Genomic DNA, 22,278 nt, shown 5'->3' with positions numbered 1-22,278 from the left:
CTTTGCCCACCAAAGAGAGCATGTGAGATGCGATGACGTGCCAACCGCTTTGAGAGATGGGACCATGGTCAGATTATTAACATATCATTAAGAATTAAAAAATATTTTATCATAATCATTCTGATCGGATAATTATCATGTCATTAAAAATTAAAAATTGTAAAACCTTGACTGAGGGGAGTACATCTGGCCTTGAAAATTCAGATAAGTTTACAATATTTATAAAATAATAATTTAAACCTTGACCGAGGGGAGTACATCTGGCCTTGAAAATTAAGAACAATACAGACAGCTAGCTAGATTTACACTTGGAGGAGCACAAAGAGGAAGCAAGAGGCTGTCATTCTTTTTCAGCCAAGCAAGCAGCACAAAGAGGACAGGCTGACACCCTGTCCCTCCAATAGGCGATATCGATGTTCATCGGTTTCTTCGATGTAAAATTGGATTGGATATGCTTCGATCCGCAGCAGCCTGTTAAAAGTGCATCAAATTGAGGCATCAGTGTCTGCTGGAGTTTTCAGAGTGCGACCGGCAGAAGAGCAAGAGCATCCCACTTTTCAACTAGTAATGCGTTCGGGAGAACTTTACCCACATCTATCTTTCACCAAGGCATTCCCCAGCTGTATTCTTCCCGTGGCATCGGATAAAGCACTAGCAGTTGATCAACAAATGACAAACCTGGTCAAAAAGATTATTGTTATTATTAGATTGGTTATTGTAAGCACGACCGGCAACCCTATCCCAATTTACATATGGAAACTGTCAGACATCTTATTTATGCTCAATAACAAGTTTATCACAGGCTTAGCAAGTGGCTGGTAAGCTTCCAATTAAATAACCAACAGTCTGAGCTAATGATTTATAACACATGCAGCATAACAATTCAGATCCACTATTTAAAATATAACTGAAACCAATAACCATTTGGTAACAAAAGACAAAATTAAAGTGAGCATTTTCAACATGCATAAAAGAAATTATAGTACTCACTCCTCCAGGATTACTTCTTCGCATTCCGGCTTCCTGGTTTCCTTGACATCACGTATTGCTTCGATAATATTTCCGTTATGATCTGCTTATGACCAAATATATGTGCATTCTTGAGGAGCAGGTTTCTTGATGATGAGTCTACACAGTAACCATGACCTGACATCCATTGAAGCAATTGCAAAAGCAGATCCTTCTTTCCAGGTTTTGCAATAAAACGCGACACAGCTATGTGAAATATATCCTATAGAACGAAGTAGAAAGATTATTACCTTTCCTCTTCCTCAAGATGAAAGGTTAAGGATTCAGTATATCACCTACAAGTCTATACCAAATTTACATGTATTATCTGAGGCTTGTCACCAAAGGGAGAGAAATGGATCCAACAGAAAATTTCATTATGCCAGCAAACAGTACTTATAAATGAACATAAGAGAAAGGCAGACTCAACCACATAATTCGACAAAAGCTATGCCTGACTTGCACCTCAGTGAAAAGGCACTCACAAAAAAGAACCAAACAATGAGCTGCCAAAAGCAGCAGAATTGCCATTAAGTGATGCAGGCTCAAGCAACAAATCTAAAGCAAGAACTCTATGCTTAGTCAACCTACATCGATTCGATTCTGGTTGGCTCTCTACAGAAGTTTGAAGTGGCTATTGCAATCAGTATCAACGAACCAATTCGAAGTTCCACAAAGTCAATTGGATCAACCTTACAGGGAAGCGATATGGTCCAACTTAATAGGCCTTACTGATCAAATAGCTTCCACGTGACTTAAGATGCCCAGACTTTAATGGTAGGCTCGTCTAGACTTACACAATCTAAGATCACATCAGCTTCTGGTGTCTGGCATAGAGGACTGCTGGATCCAGAGATACAAATAAGCATGCAAAAGGTAGAAAGCATGCTAATTCATAAGAAGCATTTAAACAGCATTTAATCATGGTGTGCCCCATGATCCAAAGGTGAGGATAAATAGTGATGATAATTGAGCATTTAGACAGCAATACAGCCACATACTTTGATGCTCACATTCAATGCTGCTTGACAGGTCATGAATAAAGGAAGTTATGTTCAATCGCTACATACAGGACACAACCATAATATTATGAGCAATGGTCTTCCCTTTACATGCAGAGAAAGGAAAAGGGCATCAGAAGTACTAAGTAAGACAACTGAGGAGACTTTAGAATGATTTTATGAAGAGTGAGGGGAGAAGCATGCAGCACAATATCAGCAATTCTTCGACAACCTATATATCATACTAGTACCTTGTGTAGGCATTCAAAATATGACACCTACTCAAGATTCATATTTCAATGGTTAAGGTTGACCACATGTCTCTTGTTAATGCTGCATGACAACTAGCTGCATGTCGTACTCGTGTCTGTTCCCGCCAATTATGTGAGTTCATGTTGCAGTATCATTGCATTGCAATATAATATAGTCCATAAAAGCCTTGACAAACACCAGGTGATGTACTCATGCTAGCAACCATAGCAGAATCCGTGCCCAAGAGTTCTGCTACTAGTACACAAGCTCGCACATCACAAAAGGCACTTGTACAACACACTTTGGAGTTTGGACATCAACTATAATGAGTCTCAACTGTGGTAGTGATGAACATTGCTACCACAGTTGACTGTTTCAAGTCTTCAACACTGTAGCTTCCTAATTGAATTTTTATTATTGAATAATGATACTAGCCCAATTATCTTAGAAACTTTAAGATAATACATCTATTCTTAATTTATATAATTACGACATGCACAAAGATGCATATTTGAGCTAAACCTACTTTACGATCACCAACTTGAGAAAATCTCTTCTATATTGTTTTGGTCCAAATCCTTCTACTTCTCTAACTTCATTTCTTTGAATCATCATATTCACACATCATAATGTTTGAAAATAATGCCAATATTAATGTGTCTTTAACAGCTCAAGGATGTAGTTCCTCCAACATTAAAAAATATCTGATGTAGTTGTGCAAATATAACCTCTTTTTTCATTATGTCATTTCTGCTCTTTTAAGCTTTACATTCAAATTTCAACTTGCATGGGCATCTAAGTCAATGTAATGTCAAAACAGCTTGCAAGTGTAGTCTCTCATAACACAAATGAAGATGTTGACAGCTTTGAGTCATCTTCAACTTATAACTTGGGTAGAGAGTTACATAGCAAACTTTAGCCCATATATCAACAAAAGTATCCCCATTCTTCAAAAACTAAAAATCCCATATATTTTGAACACTTTTAAAGAAGGGACGGGGCCACAGTAGCATGTTGTTGGTTAAAGTAACAGAAGTTTCTGTCAGAAGGTGGTATTGGCTAGTGCTGGGATGATACTATATCCGAGGATTCAAGTGCTGCCAGAACAAAATTTTAGAAGGAAAATTTACAAAAAAGTTAACCAACCTGTTCTAAAATTTTATTAGACCATCCTGTATTTAAAAAAGAGAACATGGGAGTTATACAAATTACAAAAGACAAAAGTTGAAATTTTGGAGAATATAAAGGTCCATATAGTTAGTTTAGTCAATGTAGCTAATCTACGGTCAGGTGACTCAAAGATTACGCATTAATTAGACAAAACAAGCAAGCATTCCATCTTTCTGAAATGGATTTAAGGATACATAGTTATAAACTATCTCAAGAACATTAAGATCACAATAAAATAAATAAATAAATAAATAAAATGGAGGGGTTCAGTGAGAAATCATACCGGACCGATTTGGTAACTTGAAAGATGAAGTGCTTTCAGAACATCATTTATCAAGTTTATATTGCCAGATTTCATAAATGAAATAGCAAATCTCTCCAAACATTTCTCGGATAATAGTGGTGTATTATCCTATTCAATTGGAAACAGTAAACTTAATGCAAGAGGAGCTCAAAACAAAATATATGTACACCAAAATGCAAGATGGTCATACCTTCACAACTATATAGGCATCTTTCAGAAGCCCTGCTGCCACTAAGATGTCAACTATTCTCTCATGAAGAGACTTACACAATGTTCTCTTACTGTATCTTAACATGTTATAAATAGAAAATGCCTCTGACGGAAAGCCTGATTGTCCTAATTGTAAAATTAGGGAAGAACAAAGCTCCTACAAACAGTATCAGTCATTAGATAAGGTACAAAGATTTCTATAGCAGAAACATTGAAATATAATACTTTATAATCTTACATTGAAACTAGAGATAAAAGAGAACTAGGGTGACATTCATTGTATTCCATTTGTTCAAGAACATCAATGAATTGATACACGTTAATAGTTAATACTGGTATCCATAATTTCTTTTTGGTATTTCTTGACATATAATGGATAACCAGCCACCCAAAATTAAAAGGATGAAAAATTATAAAATCTGACCGAACTTTCCTAATTGTCTTTAAAATTTGAAGGGCATAAAGATATTTCATAGTTAATGTCAAGGAGAGAAAGAAATTCAGGTCTAATACTGAAGTAGATGGATTTAATGCAGTAACCTTCACTAGTGAACAAAGCTTGAAATGACTTGAAACTTTGTCCATTTAATTACCCATATATGAGAAAAAATTACTATGATAAAACTTTTTAAAAGATATTTAAGATTTATTTGGATAAATACTTGAATTTGTAAGTCTCTGATTTCAAGAATTTACTCAGTCTGTAGAGCCATATCCCCGGACAACCATGATATGGCTTGAATACTAGTGGTGGGAGGTACCTTCATGGTGATACCTTATTAAAAAGTGCACATTTGGATTTTTTTAGGGAAAGGTCTTCCCTATAGCAGCACCACAATAGTTCATCACCACTTCATACACAAGGACCTAAATTTCCATTATCACCATTTCAGATGTATGGACTCTATTTCCTGTAGTGATCATTTCAGACCGAAAAAACAAAAAGATGCAGACTTATGTAGAGATTGTGTTAAAACCAAAGAAGCTCAAAAATAAATCCTACTGGACACATGTATTTCATAGCTTTGGGATATTATGATTCCCCAACAGAAATTAAAACTTAAAAAAAAAAACCTATGATATGCTTTCAATTGCTGTCAGTGTTTCCTCCAAATCCACTTAAATGCAGCCAATATTACTCATATTTACACCATTTGATGCCAATGCTTCCATTTAATGAAAAAACACCTTTTACATGTTACCATACACTTATGACTTATCAGTTATCATCCATGCATCATTTTGAAGTAAAATTTATGAATGAGTTCAATCTGTAATGGTTATGTATAGAATAGACTTCACAGAGAAAGATCACAGTTACATTAACAGGGCAAACAAATCTGACATAACTTACCTCATTTAGTTGATGGCCTTTACCATACATGTCTTCAGTAGTTCGGTATGCGAGGTGATACAACTTTTCTCTACAAAAATACTTAATGAGGATGTGAAATGTGTTCCAATCTGGAGATATTGACAATTCATCCAATTTTTTCAACATCTGCATTACACTTTCCATATCTCCTGAATTGCAGTAAGCCCTTAACAGTGTATTAAGCATTACCAAATCATATCTATCATATTTTGCTTCAAAATCCTTTGCAAGTTGTTTTGCTTCCTTTAATAAACCACTTCGACATAATGCTGAAATCATGACGCTATAGGAATACCCATCTGCAGAAATAGGATTTATATCAAATTATGAACAATGAAATTTGCAGATTGAAAATGCTAACAAGATTATCAACTGCAACAACAGGAAGCCATTGTTCCAAACAATTCCACATTGACTGACAAAAATATTTAACTAAGAACCTGAATTACATAAATCTCCTGAGAGATAGTTGTCATACAATTCACATGAAAACTATATAGTGCATCAAGTAGCTTTTGAAATTACAAATTTCATATTAGTTATAGGAGGGACATTGTCTATATAAGAAAGTTGCGTCCCCTTGTTATTTCCAACCAGAATCAGTAAGTGGTTACATGGATGGAAGATCTAGCACTACTAAGTGTGATCCAAAATCCAAAATAATCTGGAATATGTAAAGATTAGGATTAACCTAGACATAGTTGCCTTCCAGGCGCCTTGGAATTTATGAGCCGTCGAAGAGAAAAGGAGCTGAAATATGAGAGATGTAATAAAAGCAGCGAGGAGACAAACAAGAGGGCTGCCCCAATGGTGACTTAAGACACTGCTTGAAACAAGTTCATGCCCATTGAACCAAAAGGAATGGTACACTGCAAAACAAGGCAGTATGGAAGTCCATCTACATGGATGTGCTTTACACCTGTACCCTGAGCTGACATGGGGCATGAAGCAGTACCTTAATATCTGGTATCTTGAAGATTATACCACTCTAAATATGTTTCACAATATTTGTTGTATTGGACCTACCGTCTCAGCAGAAACAAATATATGAAATGTCCAGCACAGCTGCTAACTCATATGTGGTCAAGGCCCCAAGGGTACTACTTAATCTCAAAAAACATAGAACTAATACTCCCTCCACTATCACATAAAACATAGAACCAATACCTTATGGTTGCTAATTCAAACCATTCCCCACTTTCAACATTTCAATTGTAGAGGATAATGTACCTACATAAACCTTTTTCTCAGTGATAGAACTTAATTTTTAGCTGATATGAATGCCATGACCAATCCAAGCATAACCATAAATTCTTGTGAAAAGTACTTAATGAACTGTTAAAAAAAGGATAATGTTTTGAGTGGAATCATTATGATTTGCAACATAGAGGATAACTCACGGAATCTACAAGTGATGCAGGATGAGCCAAAACAACATTACTTCAAATGCAGGAAGATCCCAGATGAAAACCTTTAAGATGTAGAAAGCATGAAAGGATATAATTGCTACTGTCTAACAATACCAATCATCTTCCATTATCTCATTAAATCTTTTCAATGCATTGCTGACCAAAGGTAGTTAAAGCATTATGGTTTGTTGTTGTTGCTGCTGTATCTTTTAAAATGTATTATCTATTATCTTCATAATGTATTTGTTTCGTTTACCTTTTTCAATTAGTTAATTTTTGTCAAAGGCGGGTTGTCTTGTTACCTAAAACATCTTGTGATTTCGATTTACAAATTGAATAGTGCTGTTTGCGAATGTAACTAGGAAAGTGCAAGACTTCATATGATTGGAAGCCTGTTTCCATCAAATTATTATTATTTTTTCTAACATATCAAGTCAGCATACCAGATTTTACATCTCTTTCCTTCATCCGGGCAAATATTCTCTTCGCTTCAGATAAATGTCCTGCCTTGGCAAGATTGTCCATGATTATGCAATATGGCATCTGCAAGAATGCTTACATTTCATGAGGACAAAGATCGTTATATAATTAAATTTTGAATAATACAGAACAACATATGCAAGCAAATTACTGGCATAAAAACACAAAAGCCACCAATTTTGTCTGATCCATGTAGGTCGCAAAGTAGTGCCCCTAAAAGTTAATCTGGGCAAGTAGTGCCCTTAAAAGTTAAAAGGCATTAGGAGTTTAATTGCCTTTACTGTTCATCCTATAAGAGTTTTGAAAGAGAGACATTTAAATCTTTGCAAACAGGATAAATTTTGGCATATGATAGAATCATAAAGGAAAAATTGCAAATTTTATATAATTCATGCATTGGCAACTATGTAGGTAATACCTACCTCATCCTCAGCATATCCCAAAGCCTCTAACTCAGATAAGAGTTCCTCTGATTTCTCAAATAGATGACCTCTAGCATAGACCTTCAAAAAGGTAGTCATAATAACCTAAAATTTTGCACATGGTCAGGATTACGATGAAAAAAATTGACAAGTTCATGATTAACAAGAAATATATATGGGATGCAATTACTAAATGGTTTGCGTTAATTTTCACGAAATTCATAGCAGTCATTAGAAATTGCCATATATAATCATTAGGCCTAACATTACGAATTTTCTAAAGCAAAAGGCTATCTGCAAGAATCAAAACAAGACAAAATGCTAACAAATAAAAAGTTCGAATATATTGTGCTAAATTTCTTCCAGCTTTTAGCACCTTAACCATAAATCTAAATCAGATAAGAGTTATAAAAAAATGAGGGAATACAAAAATTTGCTGATACTTGGATGTAACAGCAGGAATCTTATTTTTTAAACACAAACCATGGATCATTTAGCACATGCAGATGACAAATGTTTGGACTACTTAAGTAGAAACACACTGATGGTAATACGTGATAATAGTTAAAAAAAACTGATGGCATGCTTACGACTGATGGATCAAGGATGGATACAGCTTAGGTCTGGACGAGGACTCTGAAAGTTAAGAAGGGCCATTTGGAACTGCTAGAAATACTCTCTAAAGAAACAATGATGGATGACAAAGGATGAATAAAGCATACATTTCATTGTGATCATTTATCTCTGCAGTGGGTGCACTTTTATGGTACTAGGGATACAAAGTTCAACTCTAAATGTTAATATGGTTTTTCACAAGAAGAGATAAAATGTGATCTTGCCTCCAACTCTAAATGTGAATATGGTTTTTCACAAGAAGAGATAAAATGTAATCTTGTCTCCAACTCTAAATGTGAATATGGTTTTTCACAAGAAGAGATAAAAAGTAATCTTGCCTCCAATCAGAGAAGTTCAATAGACAAATGACTAAATAGGTACGTCAATTATAACTTAGTCAGTTCTCATTAGCTCATATCTACTAGCGAAAAAGAATTCACCAGCACAACCTAATTCTTTAAAAGGCCTGGAAGTATGGCTTTAATTATGATAGAGTGGATACTTAAATAACTGAAAGATGCTTTCTTGGTAAATCATGAGTAGTGCTAAAACATCATTTTTCATCAGGTCATAAACTTCTGAAAGAGAACAAGAAGAAGAAGCTTTCCATGACAGCAATGCAAGGAATACAGATCATAAACTTAGTGACACTAGGACATGAAATAGATAAACAATGATGAAAAGAAACCTTATTGGGCACTAATCCAGAAGATTTCATATCATTCACCAATTTCTCAGCCTTCATATAATTCCCATCAACTGAGTATGCATTGAGCAAAGAATTGTAATGAAATACATTAGGAGGATGGCCTTCATTTTTCATCTGCTGAAAATACATCTCTGCTTCTTCACATAAATTGTTTGAAGCACAAATAGCCAGAAGAGAGCCATATATGACACTGTCCATGTGCAAACCTTTACTCCGAAGCTCCTGGACCAATTGCATTGCCTTAGAGTAACCATTCTTCACTTTAATCCAACCTGATAAAAGCTAGAATAAACAGGAAAACAAGTTCAACAAAGCAAGACTTGCCATAATCACTCACAAAACTTCTAAAAGAATGAATAACGCTAGCAGTAGAATAAGAGTTAGGGTATCATACAGTACTATAAGTGACCAAATCCGGTATTAGACCATCGTCTTTCATTTGCTCAAACAACCTCATACTGCTCTCGAATCTTCCATTCGTCACCATACAACCAAGAATAGAGTTACAAACAGAGACATTAATTTTCATCGATTTATCTGGAATACTATCATAGACTTTTAGCGCTTTGATAGGACTGCGACTTATACCCATATATTTGATAAAACTGCTATAAGATGCAAAGTTGAGCTTCCCATGTCTCTGCATCCAGTCAAAAAGCTGCACAATCACAGAGAAAATGACCTTAGCTTTCTCCTCAACTGAACACTGTAACAATTTTTTTCAAAGAGCTGCTTCGCAGAATGCTCTGCGTGACGAATACGTCAAATAATATGTCATTTATTCATTAAGCACATCTGAATTAGTAACGTTTTATTGGTAGAAAAGAAAATCAAGATAGCGTGTATATTGAATAGCTATGGCCTGGATAATCACTAATTAGTAAGAAAAGCTTATCCACTTAATCTAGAAAAAGGGCCCTCACAGCTGTAAATAAGCCATAACATGACAACAAAGATGCTGACTTATCTATAGAACAATTTCCAGTTGTATTTACCATAATCTGAAGCTTTTTTTCACTGCAGAAAAGATTCTGCAGCCTAGAAATATTTAGCCTAGGCACAAAACTTTATATGTTAAACTATAACTATTTTCACTTTTATGATATGTTCTCTAATTTGCGTAAAAAAGAAATACTTCTCTTGAAGTTTTGTGTTTTATGAACACACAGATGGTCTTAATACAGAACTTGATGTGACTGCTCAACTGAAAAGATGTGGCTGCTTAAGAATTATAAAGCTCAGGATGTCATATTCTGCTGCCTAGAAATATTTAGCCTGGGCACAAAAGGCACAAAACATCATTCATTAAACCATTACTGTTCTGTTATGCTCTCTGATTTCCCTTGAAATTTCATGTTTTGTGAACATGCGGATAGTCTTAAGAGAGAACTTGGTGTTACTGTGAACAGTTGTATAGTTGCTGCATATGCACTAAAAAACTTACTCATGCAACAGAAACATTATACTCTTTTAGCTATAAATAAAACACAAGGAAACAATATCTAAAAATGAAGCAAAACAGATTTAATAAGAAATGCTACAAACATATAAAACATAATTACATAAACAAGATAATAATTACTAATTTCAACTTATATGAGACAAGAAAGATATTTAAGTAACCTGAGAAATTTCATTCCATCTTCTTGACTCCCCAAAATAGCGTATAAGATTATTGTAATCTTGAACTTGCAAAACTCCCTCAACTCTGCATACAATGAATACAAACATGATACAAAATCGATAATATCCAATTAGTGTCAAATGTGGACCATAGAAAAATTTGAAGCGGATTAGGTTTACCAAGGATGATAATAAAAGTCTTGCAATGCTAGAATGTCATCAACATGGCGTATTTCAAATCACACCATACAGGTGTAGAATATCAGGAATAGTATTCTGTACACTAGATCTCAACATTGATTCAAGTACAGAAACTTTCAAAAATGAAAAGAAAAGAAACAAGGAAAATAAAATGGGAAAGCATAGGGGAATTTGTATTTTAAGCCAAGGATTGAAATTTCGTACCGTACTGGAATTTTAAGATTTTCTCGGTATGGTACGTTACGGTACTGTATACCAAACGGTATATTTCAATATACTGCTCAGTATGTGTGTGTGTGTGTATATATATATATAAGAGAGGTAAACCGCTCGGTATACCTCTCTTCTCCCCACACAAGGCGACGTCGCCGAGGCAACGCCACCTCTCTTCTTGAGCGACATCGCAGAAAAAAAAGAAAATTTTCGCTGAGGCATCGCCTCTCTCCGCCCCACGACGCCAATACTCTTCTCCCCGCGTGCGGATGAGAAGTCGCCGCAGACGAGGAGTCAGGAGAGCGGCGCCAATCTTAGGTTCTCCTTTTTTTTTTCCTATTTCTTTCTTCACCTTCTGCCTCTTCTTTAACCTTCTCCCTCGATCATCATCAACTCCCTCTTTCTTCTCTCTCGGTCACCGTCAACGATAATGGCCTCAATCGATGGTACCGTTCGGTAGCGGACGATCCGTGTACCGGTCCGTTAGCGGACCGGTACATACCGCCCGATACGGCCGGTATCATTCGGTATTGCAAACGTTGTTTTAAGCAAATGATAACCTGATGGCAAACTTCCAAGAGCAAAGTACTACTAGAAATAGCTTATAAAGAACAATTGAATAATCAGTTACCAAATTATGAATAAAATTTATGAGAAGGGAAAGAAAATGAAATTCAGTGGTGCTATAAAATGGTTCAAATGGAAAATTCAGAGGAAATTACCAGGTCCAGCTTTTTATCTCAGATGAACCAATTAGGCAATAAATAAGAGAATAGCATGATGTATGCTTTTCAAAAAAGAGGCCACAAAATAATTAGATTCATAACTTTAAAATATACAGATAACAAGAAATTAAGGATGAGAATGGAAAAACAATTTCAACTGGAACTGTGGCACACCAGCCCAATGGTGTCAGGTTGGAATATCATTGCCTAAGTACAGGGTGAAGTTCCAACATTTTTTTGTCAAAAAAAAAAAAAAAATCGAAATGGCAGATAGAGTTACATCTGACTAACTTTGACTGGGCAGAGGCATACAATTTTCATAAACAAAACTAGGTCAGGATAGGTATGATATTTCTTAACCATCCTTGACCAACCCACACCATGAAAAAATCACCCTAAAAATTCATCTAAATAATTTTCCCTACTAAATTGGGAAAATATATTTCTTTCATAATTTATTCACATTGTGTTGCAATAGAAAAGAACCATTAGGGTCAGTTTTTAAATGTGGATCAGAGTGGTATTATAGTTCTTAATACCTTCCCTGCCCCACCCGTTGTCATGCTAGTTCTTGGCCTCGCCCTCATTCTCCAATGACGGAGGACACACAAACCAATGCCAGTTTGCAATCTCATCAAACGAGAGGATTTTTCTACTAGTTACTCTTCGCAATTATGTAGCATAACCACCATACATCCAACAATTTGTCTTTGCCCTGCAATACACCTCCGTTCTAGCCCCAGACAAGAATCAAGAACCCTATGAAGCCACTCGAGACAAGATTCCAATTTCTTGACAGCGAGAAGAAACAATTTTCCAATATCAAAATACAGCTCCTAACCCGAAACATCAAGACCCCTATCTTGTAACAGAGGGAACGGACGAGGAAAAGCACCTGGGGAGGACCGAAACCGGGTCGGGAGATGCTTTGACCTCGGCGACCGCGGCCCGTCTAGCGGGAGAGTCGAAAGAGGGCTTCGCAGTGACCGGCGAAGGGGAGACCGAAGAAGAGGAGGTGGAGGAGGCGGAGACGTGGGATTGTTGGAGGGTTTTGGAGAGGGCGAACAACCGGCAGACATTGTTACGGCTCTTCTTTACGAAACGGCCGGAGAGAGGCTGTGGAAGACAGGGACGAGGAGGGAGAGAGACGAGGGCGAAGGCGGAGGCGGAGCAGAGGGAAACTGCGGAGACCTCCATGCGCGTAATCTTGTTTGTTTTCTACGGCCGCTCCTCATCGTTATTGTAGCACTGGGCTTGTGCTATTCCGTCGGCCCAATGCAAAGTAATCTATATGGGCCGACCACTGACTCGGCCCACCAAAGCAGTAATAATGATCAATATATTTTTATATATGAAGTATGAATTTATTTAATATGATAACTGATTTATTTATTTTTTTATTAAACATATGAATTAATTCAAGTCTTATCTCACTGAATTGAATTGGAAATGTTACATTATGTAGAACGAAAACCACCAATTCCTCTTCTTATTAGTATGATGTTGCTTTGACCCAAATTAAGTTTACAATAATTTGGATCGCTCATTGGAATTTATAGTGCATTGGAAGAGCAAGATTTACATCATAAAAAGTTGTTGAATTATACTATGATACAGCTTATATTAGGAAGATTTGCAGGTTTTCATTTGAATGATTTATTGGGCCGAATGCATATTCTAAAATGTTTCATTTGAATATTGTGATCTAGTGCTCGTTTTTTTCTTTTACCCTAAATTAGTGCATCTTTGTGCTTATTTCTCTTCACAACATAACATGTTCCAGAGTTTTTTAAGCATTTAAATTCTCATAGAAAAATACTAATTTCATTGCTTTGTAAGTCTCTATACATAGACTGAGCAAATTAGAAACTCTACATTCCAAGCAACTGTAAGAATGAATTGTTGGCGACAACACAACACCAGGAGGAAGGATTGTAATATCTGAGTCAAGCAGCTAGCAAACCCCAACTTGAGCATCCAGTTCCAACCACAGAAGCCACCCTTCATCACATAGCAGCAGAAACCCTCCTTTTCAGTACAGAAAAGGTGGCACATAATAAGGACCACTGTCACTAGCTAGCTAGCCAATCCACATTATATATATATATATATATATATATATATATAGAGAGAGAGAGAGAGAGAGAGAGAGAGAGAGAGAGAGAGAGAGAGAGTTCATATTCTATGTCTCAGTGTATGAGATAAGAATCTGTTATATAAAGAAGAGATGGTAGAGAAAGCAAGTTGGAGAAGAAGTGAGTTACATGGAGTGGCAAGCCTTTCTTTTTTCCCACCATGTGCTCACCAATGTCTTGGTGGCCTTCTCAAGGGTACTTTGGCTCGAATCAAGGAAGCATTGTGCTCTGCCACACATGAGCAGGCCCCCAAGAGAATGTCTCTGGCATTGGGCAGTCAAAAGTGCCAACACTTAACTGCAACAAAGTAGTGGGACTGGAAGGGGAGGAGAGAGCCGAACACAGGTCTCCCCCACCTCAACCAAGGGACCAGCAAGCAGAAACCATTTGGAATTGATTCACTTGATAGTTCATTGGAACCATTCCTCAAGTTTGCAAGCCATGTCGGACTTGGGAAAAGTAAAAGAAGACAGGAATGGTGAGAGATTAAATATATCTGATCATGTGACTCAGAACGAGTCACAAATAATCATAATGACATTTATATAGGTGCTGCAGGGAAAGGCCAATGGTGAAGACTTTAATCTGTGGCTTCTGCAGTATGTTGAGAGCTTGTTAATGTTTGTTGACAGGCCAAGGTTGCTTTATGGACATGCAAAGAGGTTTTGGCAAAGTGAAAAAGGTGACCAAGATACAAAAGCAGGAACACCACCATTGGATCCAAAAGGCTAACCTTTTCTCTTGATGGGCATTTGATATCAGGATTATTCTAAGCACTGACTTAAGCCCTAAACCCTAAGCTAATGATGAAGACAATGATATGCTCTTTGAGTGCTTAGGACTTGATTTATACCTCACCTTTAGGGTTAGGGTTTCTGAGTGGGATAAAGCTGTTGCACTGCAAAAGCCTGGCTTAGATGGAATGGAAAGGGGTGCATGGTACTGTTGTTTCCTGGATCATGCCTGTTATCTAGGGTTTCCAATATCCTGACCTGAGACTTGAGGAACTTGAGATAGTTGGCAGCTTCATCAAGCATGGTTGCAGTGTCCATTTGGCTCCCTCCCGGGACCAGACTTTGCAGCTTCCTCAGCCTCTCACTGATCCTTTCCCTCCTCTGTCTTGCAGCCACCGTCTGCGGATCGCTTGAGATCCTCACGTTCTTTCTCCTCGGCTTCTCCACTGCGTCCACCATTTCCAGAGTCACCGGCCTTAGAGCAGCAACCCTGTAGATCATCTCTTTCACCTGTGCTACAGCCTCTGTGTCGGGCTCGTAGTTGCTGTCCCGACCGAAGTTGATGGTGGAAGATCCTGAATGCTTTTCCGGTCTTGGTTTCTTCAAAGAACTAGGTTGGAGAAGGCTTGTCTTGTTTTCTCCTATCCCGGTGCATTCCTCGAACTTTCTCTTGGCATTGGGAAGTGGATTAGGAGAGACCTCGGAGGCCACTGCACCCCTACTCCATTTGTGTTGATCGAATGAGCCATGGTTCTCAGACTTCCCTGAAGAAATATCGCCAGTGCAACTCAAGTTACGGAAGTTCTCGCTGCCGGAAAAGGTGGCAGATATGCCATCTGCTCGAGCTGCGTTGCAGTATCCGCTGATGGGTTGAGAAGCAGCACATGCCTGAGAAAGAAGCGCATCACCCCATACGGCACCTGATTCCATCAGCTCATGAGGATGGGCATCCAACCTTATCATATCTTGAAGATGCAGCACAGTACGGTTCATTGTATCTGGAGGCGGAATCGACACGTCAACCATCTCACCGATCTTGTTGGAATCTAAGCTTGCTTCGCCTACAGTGATTTCTTGGCTCTGGATGCTTGATGCAAGGAAAAGATCGTCGAGCTCGAGCTTCCCGGCCATGTCGCTGAACTCTTCATCGGATCCTGCAAAGCTGTCGTAGTGGTTCCCTAAACTCTCCATTTCACAGCTTGTTCTTGGAGTTGCAGGCCTGTGTCAACATTCTTCTTATCACAAAGTGCAAAGAAGACAGAGACTGAGACATATCATCTCTGCATCTGCATGCATGGAAACTAGAACTGTGATTTGTACCTTCTTCAGTCCAGCAAGCAATCAAGCTTGAGAACCTGATGATTCACTCGGTCTCAGAAGCATGGTAAACGTAACCAATGAATCAACTCCATTGCATCTGTGGTCCGGTGTTCGTATTGGATTACTCGCAATGGCATTCACCAGCCGACGCAGCAAGAACAGCCTTCTGCCTTGGCAACTTCACAACCGAAACTTGGCAGAGTCTCTGCTAGCAGACAGAGCATTAAATTCCTGCAACCTCCCGAGAAGGCATAACACAGTCACACACGCTGTGTCACCCAGAAAGAAAGAAATGTGAAGGTCTGTGATCTCTACCTGGCCTTCTTACTCCTCTCAGAGTCTGAGCTTATGAAGAGGTAGGCAACTGGTGCTCACTACTAGTTGTAGAGGTGACCCTTCTTTTTAAGGGGATTGTTCTGTTGGGAGTTCTGAAGAGGTGTAGAAGGCGAGAGACCTCAGTAGATGGGCAGCATATGGGACTTGAGAACTGGTGATTGAATAATTCTAAGCTGACAAAAGGCCTGTACTGATTTTGGAGGCTTCTGCTGGTTCTTTCAAACTTAAAAAAGTAAGCCATGGAGTGAGAGGCTTGAGCACCATCCTCTGTTGTCTGTTAAGCATGCTAGGATTCACAGGCTTAATCATATGATATTAAGTAAACTTAGTGTTTTTTGTAGGGTCCATGTCACAGAAAATTTCAATCCAAATTAGTAGCAATGAATTTATTTAACCCTATAATCAACTCAATTTTCCTACCCACAATCTCTGCTATGAGGTTCAGTCCAGTCCAATGGCAGTTAGAAGCAACCAACTTTTAACTGGTTTTACCCAAGTCAATTTAATAACACACATGGCAAGAATATTTTTTTTTTAAATTATTATATCAAATGACGTGGATTCAGACCTTAGACCTATTATTTATGTAATAATACACTATCATATGTTCACTATGGTTAAACTTTACCCATTTTTACCTATACAAAAATCAAGATTAATCTAATTGGAAGGATAATTTAGCTCTGGAACTTAAATGCACATTGGCAAGTCTGATGTTCTCTCAATAGCATAGCTTAATGTTTTTTTTTTTGTTTTTTGTTCTCCCTTAAAAATCTGTCATTGACTATAAAATGATTTGAGCATTAACATCGACACACCTCTTTTGGAGCATATCTTTCATTGTACTCGGTCACAAAGTAGTTAGCTGAGAATTGTGGGATGCTTACGTGAAAACAGTAACGCCATTTGTAAGGGTAAAATTATTACATACCTGAATCTTATGCAATGGGTTCGACATCTTAAAGGGAAAGCTCCAACATAGATCCGCGTCGCCTCCTTAGGACCACTGTCAACAAAGAATCAAGAAAATAAGAGTGGGCATCGGCTCTACCTTCACCGAAGAATCTACAACATGACTTGAGAGGACGAGTGACTAGTGACAAATGAGTAGAGGCCGATAAATCTGAATTGACCCGCTGCCGTCGTCACTGCCACATGGTGATCGCTTTCTACCGTGCCCGCTAAACCAGTAGCTCCGGTGGACAGCTTTGCGGCAGCCCACACCGCGCTCCCCAACACCTATCGCAAGCTTTACCACAAGATTGACAACGAAATGTATGTGATATTGTGATGCATGCACATACCACACACTGAGTTGGTCCCCCCAAGGACAAGCAAACAAGAACAAATCCTTCAGCATAATAATGATATTAAGTTAGAAACTTTACTTGAAGTGGATGAGATAGCACACGCATCGGATGCTGGAGGTGGACAAGCTTGAACTCTGGTACATGGATACAACACATGGTTCCATCATTGTCCAATGTCCAAAGCATCACCTAGCACTTACTGAACTTTCATCATCAAGGACAAAATGATAACCACAGCAGTTCTTTGTTTGCTGTGGAAGCATATGATTCTTACCACAACAAAAAGGGAACAGACTCCTTTAAATTAATATGCCATCCAATTATGTAGAGAAGGAAAACACAACTTGAGCGAGATTGTCAATAGACTTGTTTTTTACAATAGATTAACAACAATCTCATGCAATTTGTTTTTCCAGAAAAAAAAGATGCTCAAAGCCATCCTTTGTTCTAGTAGGATGATCAGCTGAAGTTCCCACAGGAAGAAGCTATATTTCAAGCATACACCCTCCGATTATTGCTTTAGCTTTCCTTGCATCACAGGCCCAATGAAATACACCTAGGGAGAAGACATCAACACTGAGATTGCATATTGATACACATAACAAAACTACCGATAGAATCACACATGACAGACGCATATAACTGAATTAGGATGAATCCAGCCACGGGCACAATGCATAGTTGCAAAACTAACTCCATTATATAGGGTTATGAAGCACAATAGTAACTCAAAACAGGATAGCTAAGTTTTCACAGATTCCATCTCCAAAAGTTCAAGTGACAGAGGAAAGATTGCAGACTTTCGAACCAAAATTAGCTAATCCAGCTATCCAATTATATGACACACACACACACATGTATATATAGCATGTATGTATGTCCTTCCTGTCCTTGCCTTTCAAAACTGGTCACTTCCTCAAATCCACACTGGAAATTGGATCTGTATAAACACCCACTTTACATTACATATGTAAATCTCACAAAAACAAGAAGCATTTGCATTATTATGGCTCAGATGCTAAAAACTCTAAATACATTTCATAACTAAGTTCACTGTACAAGAGTAATTAGTTTCTGGTATAGAAGTTCATAATTCTTAGAATTGCACACATGGTGGTTAGGACAAAACACTGTGCCAATGTCCAAAGATATTAAGGACATTAACAAGGTTTGATTGGAGACATTCTACTTGTGAATTGACGTTTCAAGGTGATAGGTATTTCTTAGTGACATTGAAGATAAGATCCCTGAAGAAACAATTGTTTTAACACGAAGATGTTGTGAATCACTTCATTCATCGGGCTTGGCTTTGCAGCTTGAGTTGTATTACATTTGTTCTCTCTCAGCATATGCTTTACATTATTCTATCTAGGTACCCGTTTCATTGACCTACTGATTTCCATCGAGAGTAAAGACCGTTAGAGAATGAAAACAAGAAAACCTCGACCTTATCAGAAGGCCCCTTTGCACCACCGATAATGATTTCTGCACTGCAATATTTCAAAAGGCAAAATGAAATATCTTATAAAGCAGGTAGCTAAGGCTATTCAGAAACAAGCATCGGGTTCAAATAGACATTTATATTTGGATGTACAAATGAAAAGCATACTTGCAAGCTTCCTTCACAGACTGGATAAAGGCTCCCTTCTCCTAATAACTCGCCCCATTTGCCTAGGAGGAACATTCAGGATGGACAATATCTCATCTTCAGCAACTATGTCATCTAGATAGTTTGGCAGCACCCCAGAACAACAACTGCCAACTTAATATGATTTTTTTTTTCCATAAATAAAAAAATTGAACAAGTTTATAGAATAATCCGATAAGAACACATTTATAAAATCATAATTTCTGTTTTCCAGCATATAAAAATCTATGGCTTTATTTGTGGGTTGTTAAAAATCCTTTGATTAACACCGCCAATGCCGGTCCCAAGTTTGGATAAAAAAAGGTAGAGGGTTGTGTAAGGCCACTAATAAACAGCGTAAAACTATATCAGATCACATGACATTAAGGATTCGTATTAAGTCCCTACCTTTTCACATTGATAATGGAAGAACTTACTAGTCATTTACATGATGGACCTCTCTAATGTATGTTATTTGCTGATGATTTTATCTTAGTTGATGAGAGCCTAAATGGAATTAATTATAAACTTGAGCTATGGAGACAATCCTTATAAACTAAAGGTTTAGATTAAGTAGGACTAAAACTGAATATATGAGATGTAATTTTAGTGATTCTAGAAAGAAACAAGAGAAGTTGAATGGACAAAATGTCTCTTTAAGTAAAAGCTTTAGGTATCTTGAATCAATTATTCAACAAAATGGAAAGATCGATGAAGATAATGTTCACAGAGTAAAAACAAGATGATTAAAATGGCAAGAGGTATCAAGAGTCTTGTGTGATCATCAGATGCCTTTGAGATTAAAAAGAAATTGTGACTTGTGAGACCAATAATACTTTATGAATCTGAGTGTTGGGTAGTTAAGAAACAACATATATAAAAACTTTATGTTGTCGAGATGAGAATAATGATATGTATGTGTGGAGTTACCAAGAAATATAGGAAAAGAAATACTTTTATTCATGAACAATTAGGTATTGCTTCAATAGAAGAAAACATGAAAGAAAATCGTTTAAGATGGTTTGAGCATATGTTTAGGAAACATCCAGATGGATGTGTAGAGTTACTAAGAAATATAGGAAAAGAAATACTTTCTATTCATGAACAACTAGGTATTGCGCTTCGATAGAAGATACGATAAAACAAAATCGTTTAAGATGATATGAGCATATGCTCGGGAGACATCCTGATACGATAGTTAAAAGAGGTGAAATGATTAAGGTTAGTGGTACGAAGAGAGGTAGAGGAAGACATAAAAAGGCTTTAATAAAAACTGTAAGTAAATATTTAAATATTTTAAATGTAACTAAGCTTATGACTTTTTTACAAATCTCAATGACTGCAAAAGATTCATGTAACCGATCTCAAATAGTTGGGGCTTACAACTTTGTTGTTGTTATTATAAAAACCATCTGATATTGTGACTGGCTAAGTTGTTAGCTATAATGAGTCAGTTAAACTTACAATATAAAGTTTCTTGCTAATGGCATCATGACATAACACAACTTATTCTTATTGACCCAACATCCTCAAAAGACGGTTTACCTTTGTCATATGGGAATATGTAAAAGTAACAAGAGGTATGAACTATAGTACTTTATAGAGCAAGTACATAAAGAAAATCTAAAAGTTGAGTCAAAGAAAACTTGGACACAGTTGAAGCTGATAATGAAGCTGATAAGATGTTTATAAATAGGGTCCTTCTTTTCTTCTTTTCCTTTATTTATTTATTTATTTTGCTTAGATTAATATTGCAACAATTTATATTATTATATCCAGAGTCAAAATTACATCAAATGAATTTCCAATTCAGGAACAATTTTTATTAATACAAAATGAATGACGCTGTCAACAAAAAGGAAGATAAAACAGATGTATGCCTTCCCACTTAGTTCCTGTTGAAGTGTTTAATCTCACCTACAAACAATCCACTACATGCCTCGACCATGAAACCAACTACCACAAATCAGCATTAAACTGAAGACTGTTAATACCAACAATTATTGTTTCAATTTCTTTAAAGCAGCATGATATTTTCATCAAAGAAACAGTCCGAGTAGAAAATCCTATCAAAGGTTCTATCAACACGACTCGCTGATATCTCGAACAGACTCTGTGTTCATGTTAAAGAAAATTAATCCAAGTAACCTAGCGAATATGGCGTCAAAATAGGCCCAAAACAACAAAGAAAAGAGACATGAAACAACATAACAGACCGCCAATTCAAATTAGGATCGTGAACAAGAAAAAACGAAGCGAAAATTCATACAAATATGTGAAAAATTGAGGAGAAGTAAGACCAAAATTACACCCAAAAAGAGAGAAATAAATATGACAAAGAGAACAGTAACGAGCGGAGGAATGGCAAGAACAAGCTTGAATAACCTGGATCGATCGAGAGAGGAACTCTGGTCCGATGGAGGGGAGGGTCGGCATCTATCGCGATGAAACCGCGAGGGTCTCGAGGAGGCAGGGCAATATGATCTCGGGGCGCACATCCAGCGGGCGAGAAAAGGTGGTTGGAGAGCTGTGACCTTCCTGATGGACGCCACGTGGGTATTCGAGCTACGAATGCCCATGTTTATTATTTCTTTTTTTGCCAGACCTTAATTATGATGTGTAAATAATCTAATCCAACAATAATTACTAATCGATATAATTAGTCACAGTTTAAGCATTTGACCTATTGAATGAATAATTAATTGCTATTTTGATTTGATAATGTGATTAATGAGCTTAAATTATTAAACCTCATGTTTGAATTCTCACGGAGACGATTAATGAGGTTCAAACTTAGTTCAAAAAGACACTTTAACTGACTCGATATGTTTATTTAATTATTATTATGTGAGATTTATTTTGGTTCTGTAAGTATTCTCTCCCCAAGCTAAATGATATCAAAAGTGGAATGATTTGGTAATGAGAGATTCAACAAAAATAAATAACAAATATAAAAAAATAAAAATTTTGAAGTATATTCTCTTTAAGAGCTTTTGTACTGGGAGGTTCAACAAATATAAATAATGAATATAAGCCTTAAGTGTATTCTCTTTTAGTATGTATGAGCTCATGAAACACTCACAAAGAGAAATTATTGAG

At 37.1% G+C, this 22,278-nt stretch overlaps 2 protein-coding genes across 6 annotated transcripts; both read right to left on the bottom strand.

Annotated features, from left to right (window-relative positions):
• Positions 1-452: 452 nt before the first annotated feature.
• On the bottom strand, positions 453-12,914 carry LOC135632036 (pentatricopeptide repeat-containing protein At1g10910, chloroplastic-like). Its single transcript, XM_065140331.1, has 11 exons — positions 12,613-12,914; positions 10,579-10,663; positions 9,350-9,613; positions 8,935-9,237; positions 7,632-7,736; positions 7,173-7,272; positions 5,300-5,619; positions 3,926-4,102; positions 3,715-3,843; positions 991-1,231; positions 453-678 (listed from the first exon to the last, which is right to left on the bottom strand). The coding sequence occupies exons 1-10, from the start codon at positions 12,912-12,914 to the stop codon at positions 1,001-1,003; spliced, it is 2,016 nt and encodes a 671-aa protein (XP_064996403.1). The 3' UTR covers positions 453-678; positions 991-1,000.
• A 705-nt stretch (positions 12,915-13,619) lies between these two features.
• Positions 13,620-21,705, bottom strand: LOC135632022 (transcription factor LATE FLOWERING-like). Of its 5 annotated transcripts, XM_065140322.1 has the most exons (7): positions 21,565-21,704; positions 19,162-19,223; positions 19,000-19,042; positions 17,631-18,108; positions 16,222-17,491; positions 15,907-16,137; positions 13,620-15,805 (listed from the first exon to the last, which is right to left on the bottom strand). In XM_065140322.1, the coding sequence occupies exon 7, from the start codon at positions 15,775-15,777 to the stop codon at positions 14,719-14,721; it is 1,059 nt and encodes a 352-aa protein (XP_064996394.1). In that variant the 5' UTR covers positions 15,778-15,805; positions 15,907-16,137; positions 16,222-17,491; positions 17,631-18,108; positions 19,000-19,042; positions 19,162-19,223; positions 21,565-21,704; the 3' UTR covers positions 13,620-14,718. The 5 variants fall into 5 exon arrangements, with proteins under 5 accessions (XP_064996394.1, XP_064996386.1, XP_064996376.1 ...); XM_065140314.1 differs by having other exon boundaries at positions 19,000-21,705; XM_065140304.1 differs by having other exon boundaries at positions 16,222-16,516; positions 17,174-17,491; positions 17,631-21,702.
• Positions 21,706-22,278: the final 573 nt, after the last annotated feature.

Source organism: Musa acuminata, chromosome BXJ1-3 (genome assembly GCF_036884655.1).
Source record: "Musa acuminata AAA Group cultivar baxijiao chromosome BXJ1-3, Cavendish_Baxijiao_AAA, whole genome shotgun sequence".
Classification (NCBI taxonomy): domain Eukaryota; kingdom Viridiplantae; phylum Streptophyta; class Magnoliopsida; order Zingiberales; family Musaceae; genus Musa; species Musa acuminata.
Note: the sequence above shows the minus strand (reverse complement) of the source record. Positions and strands in the feature narration are given on the sequence as shown.

Bases quoted from the DNA above. Each gene is read 5' to 3' on its own strand.
- LOC135632036 (XM_065140331.1), bottom strand. From the start codon at position 12,914: ATGGAGGTCTCCGCAGTTTCCCTCTGCTCCGCCTCCGCCTTCGCCCTC. The intron at 9,614-10,578 runs GTTACTTAAATA...GTGATTGTGCAG, and splicing joins GATGGAATGAAATTTCTCAG to CTTTTTGACTGGATGCAGAG. The intron at 3,844-3,925 runs GTATGACCATCT...CCAATTGAATAG, and splicing joins ATGCCTATATAGTTGTGAAG to GATAATACACCACTATTATC.
- LOC135632022 (XM_065140314.1), bottom strand. From the start codon at position 15,777: ATGGAGAGTTTAGGGAACCACTACGACAGCTTTGCAGGATCCGATGAA.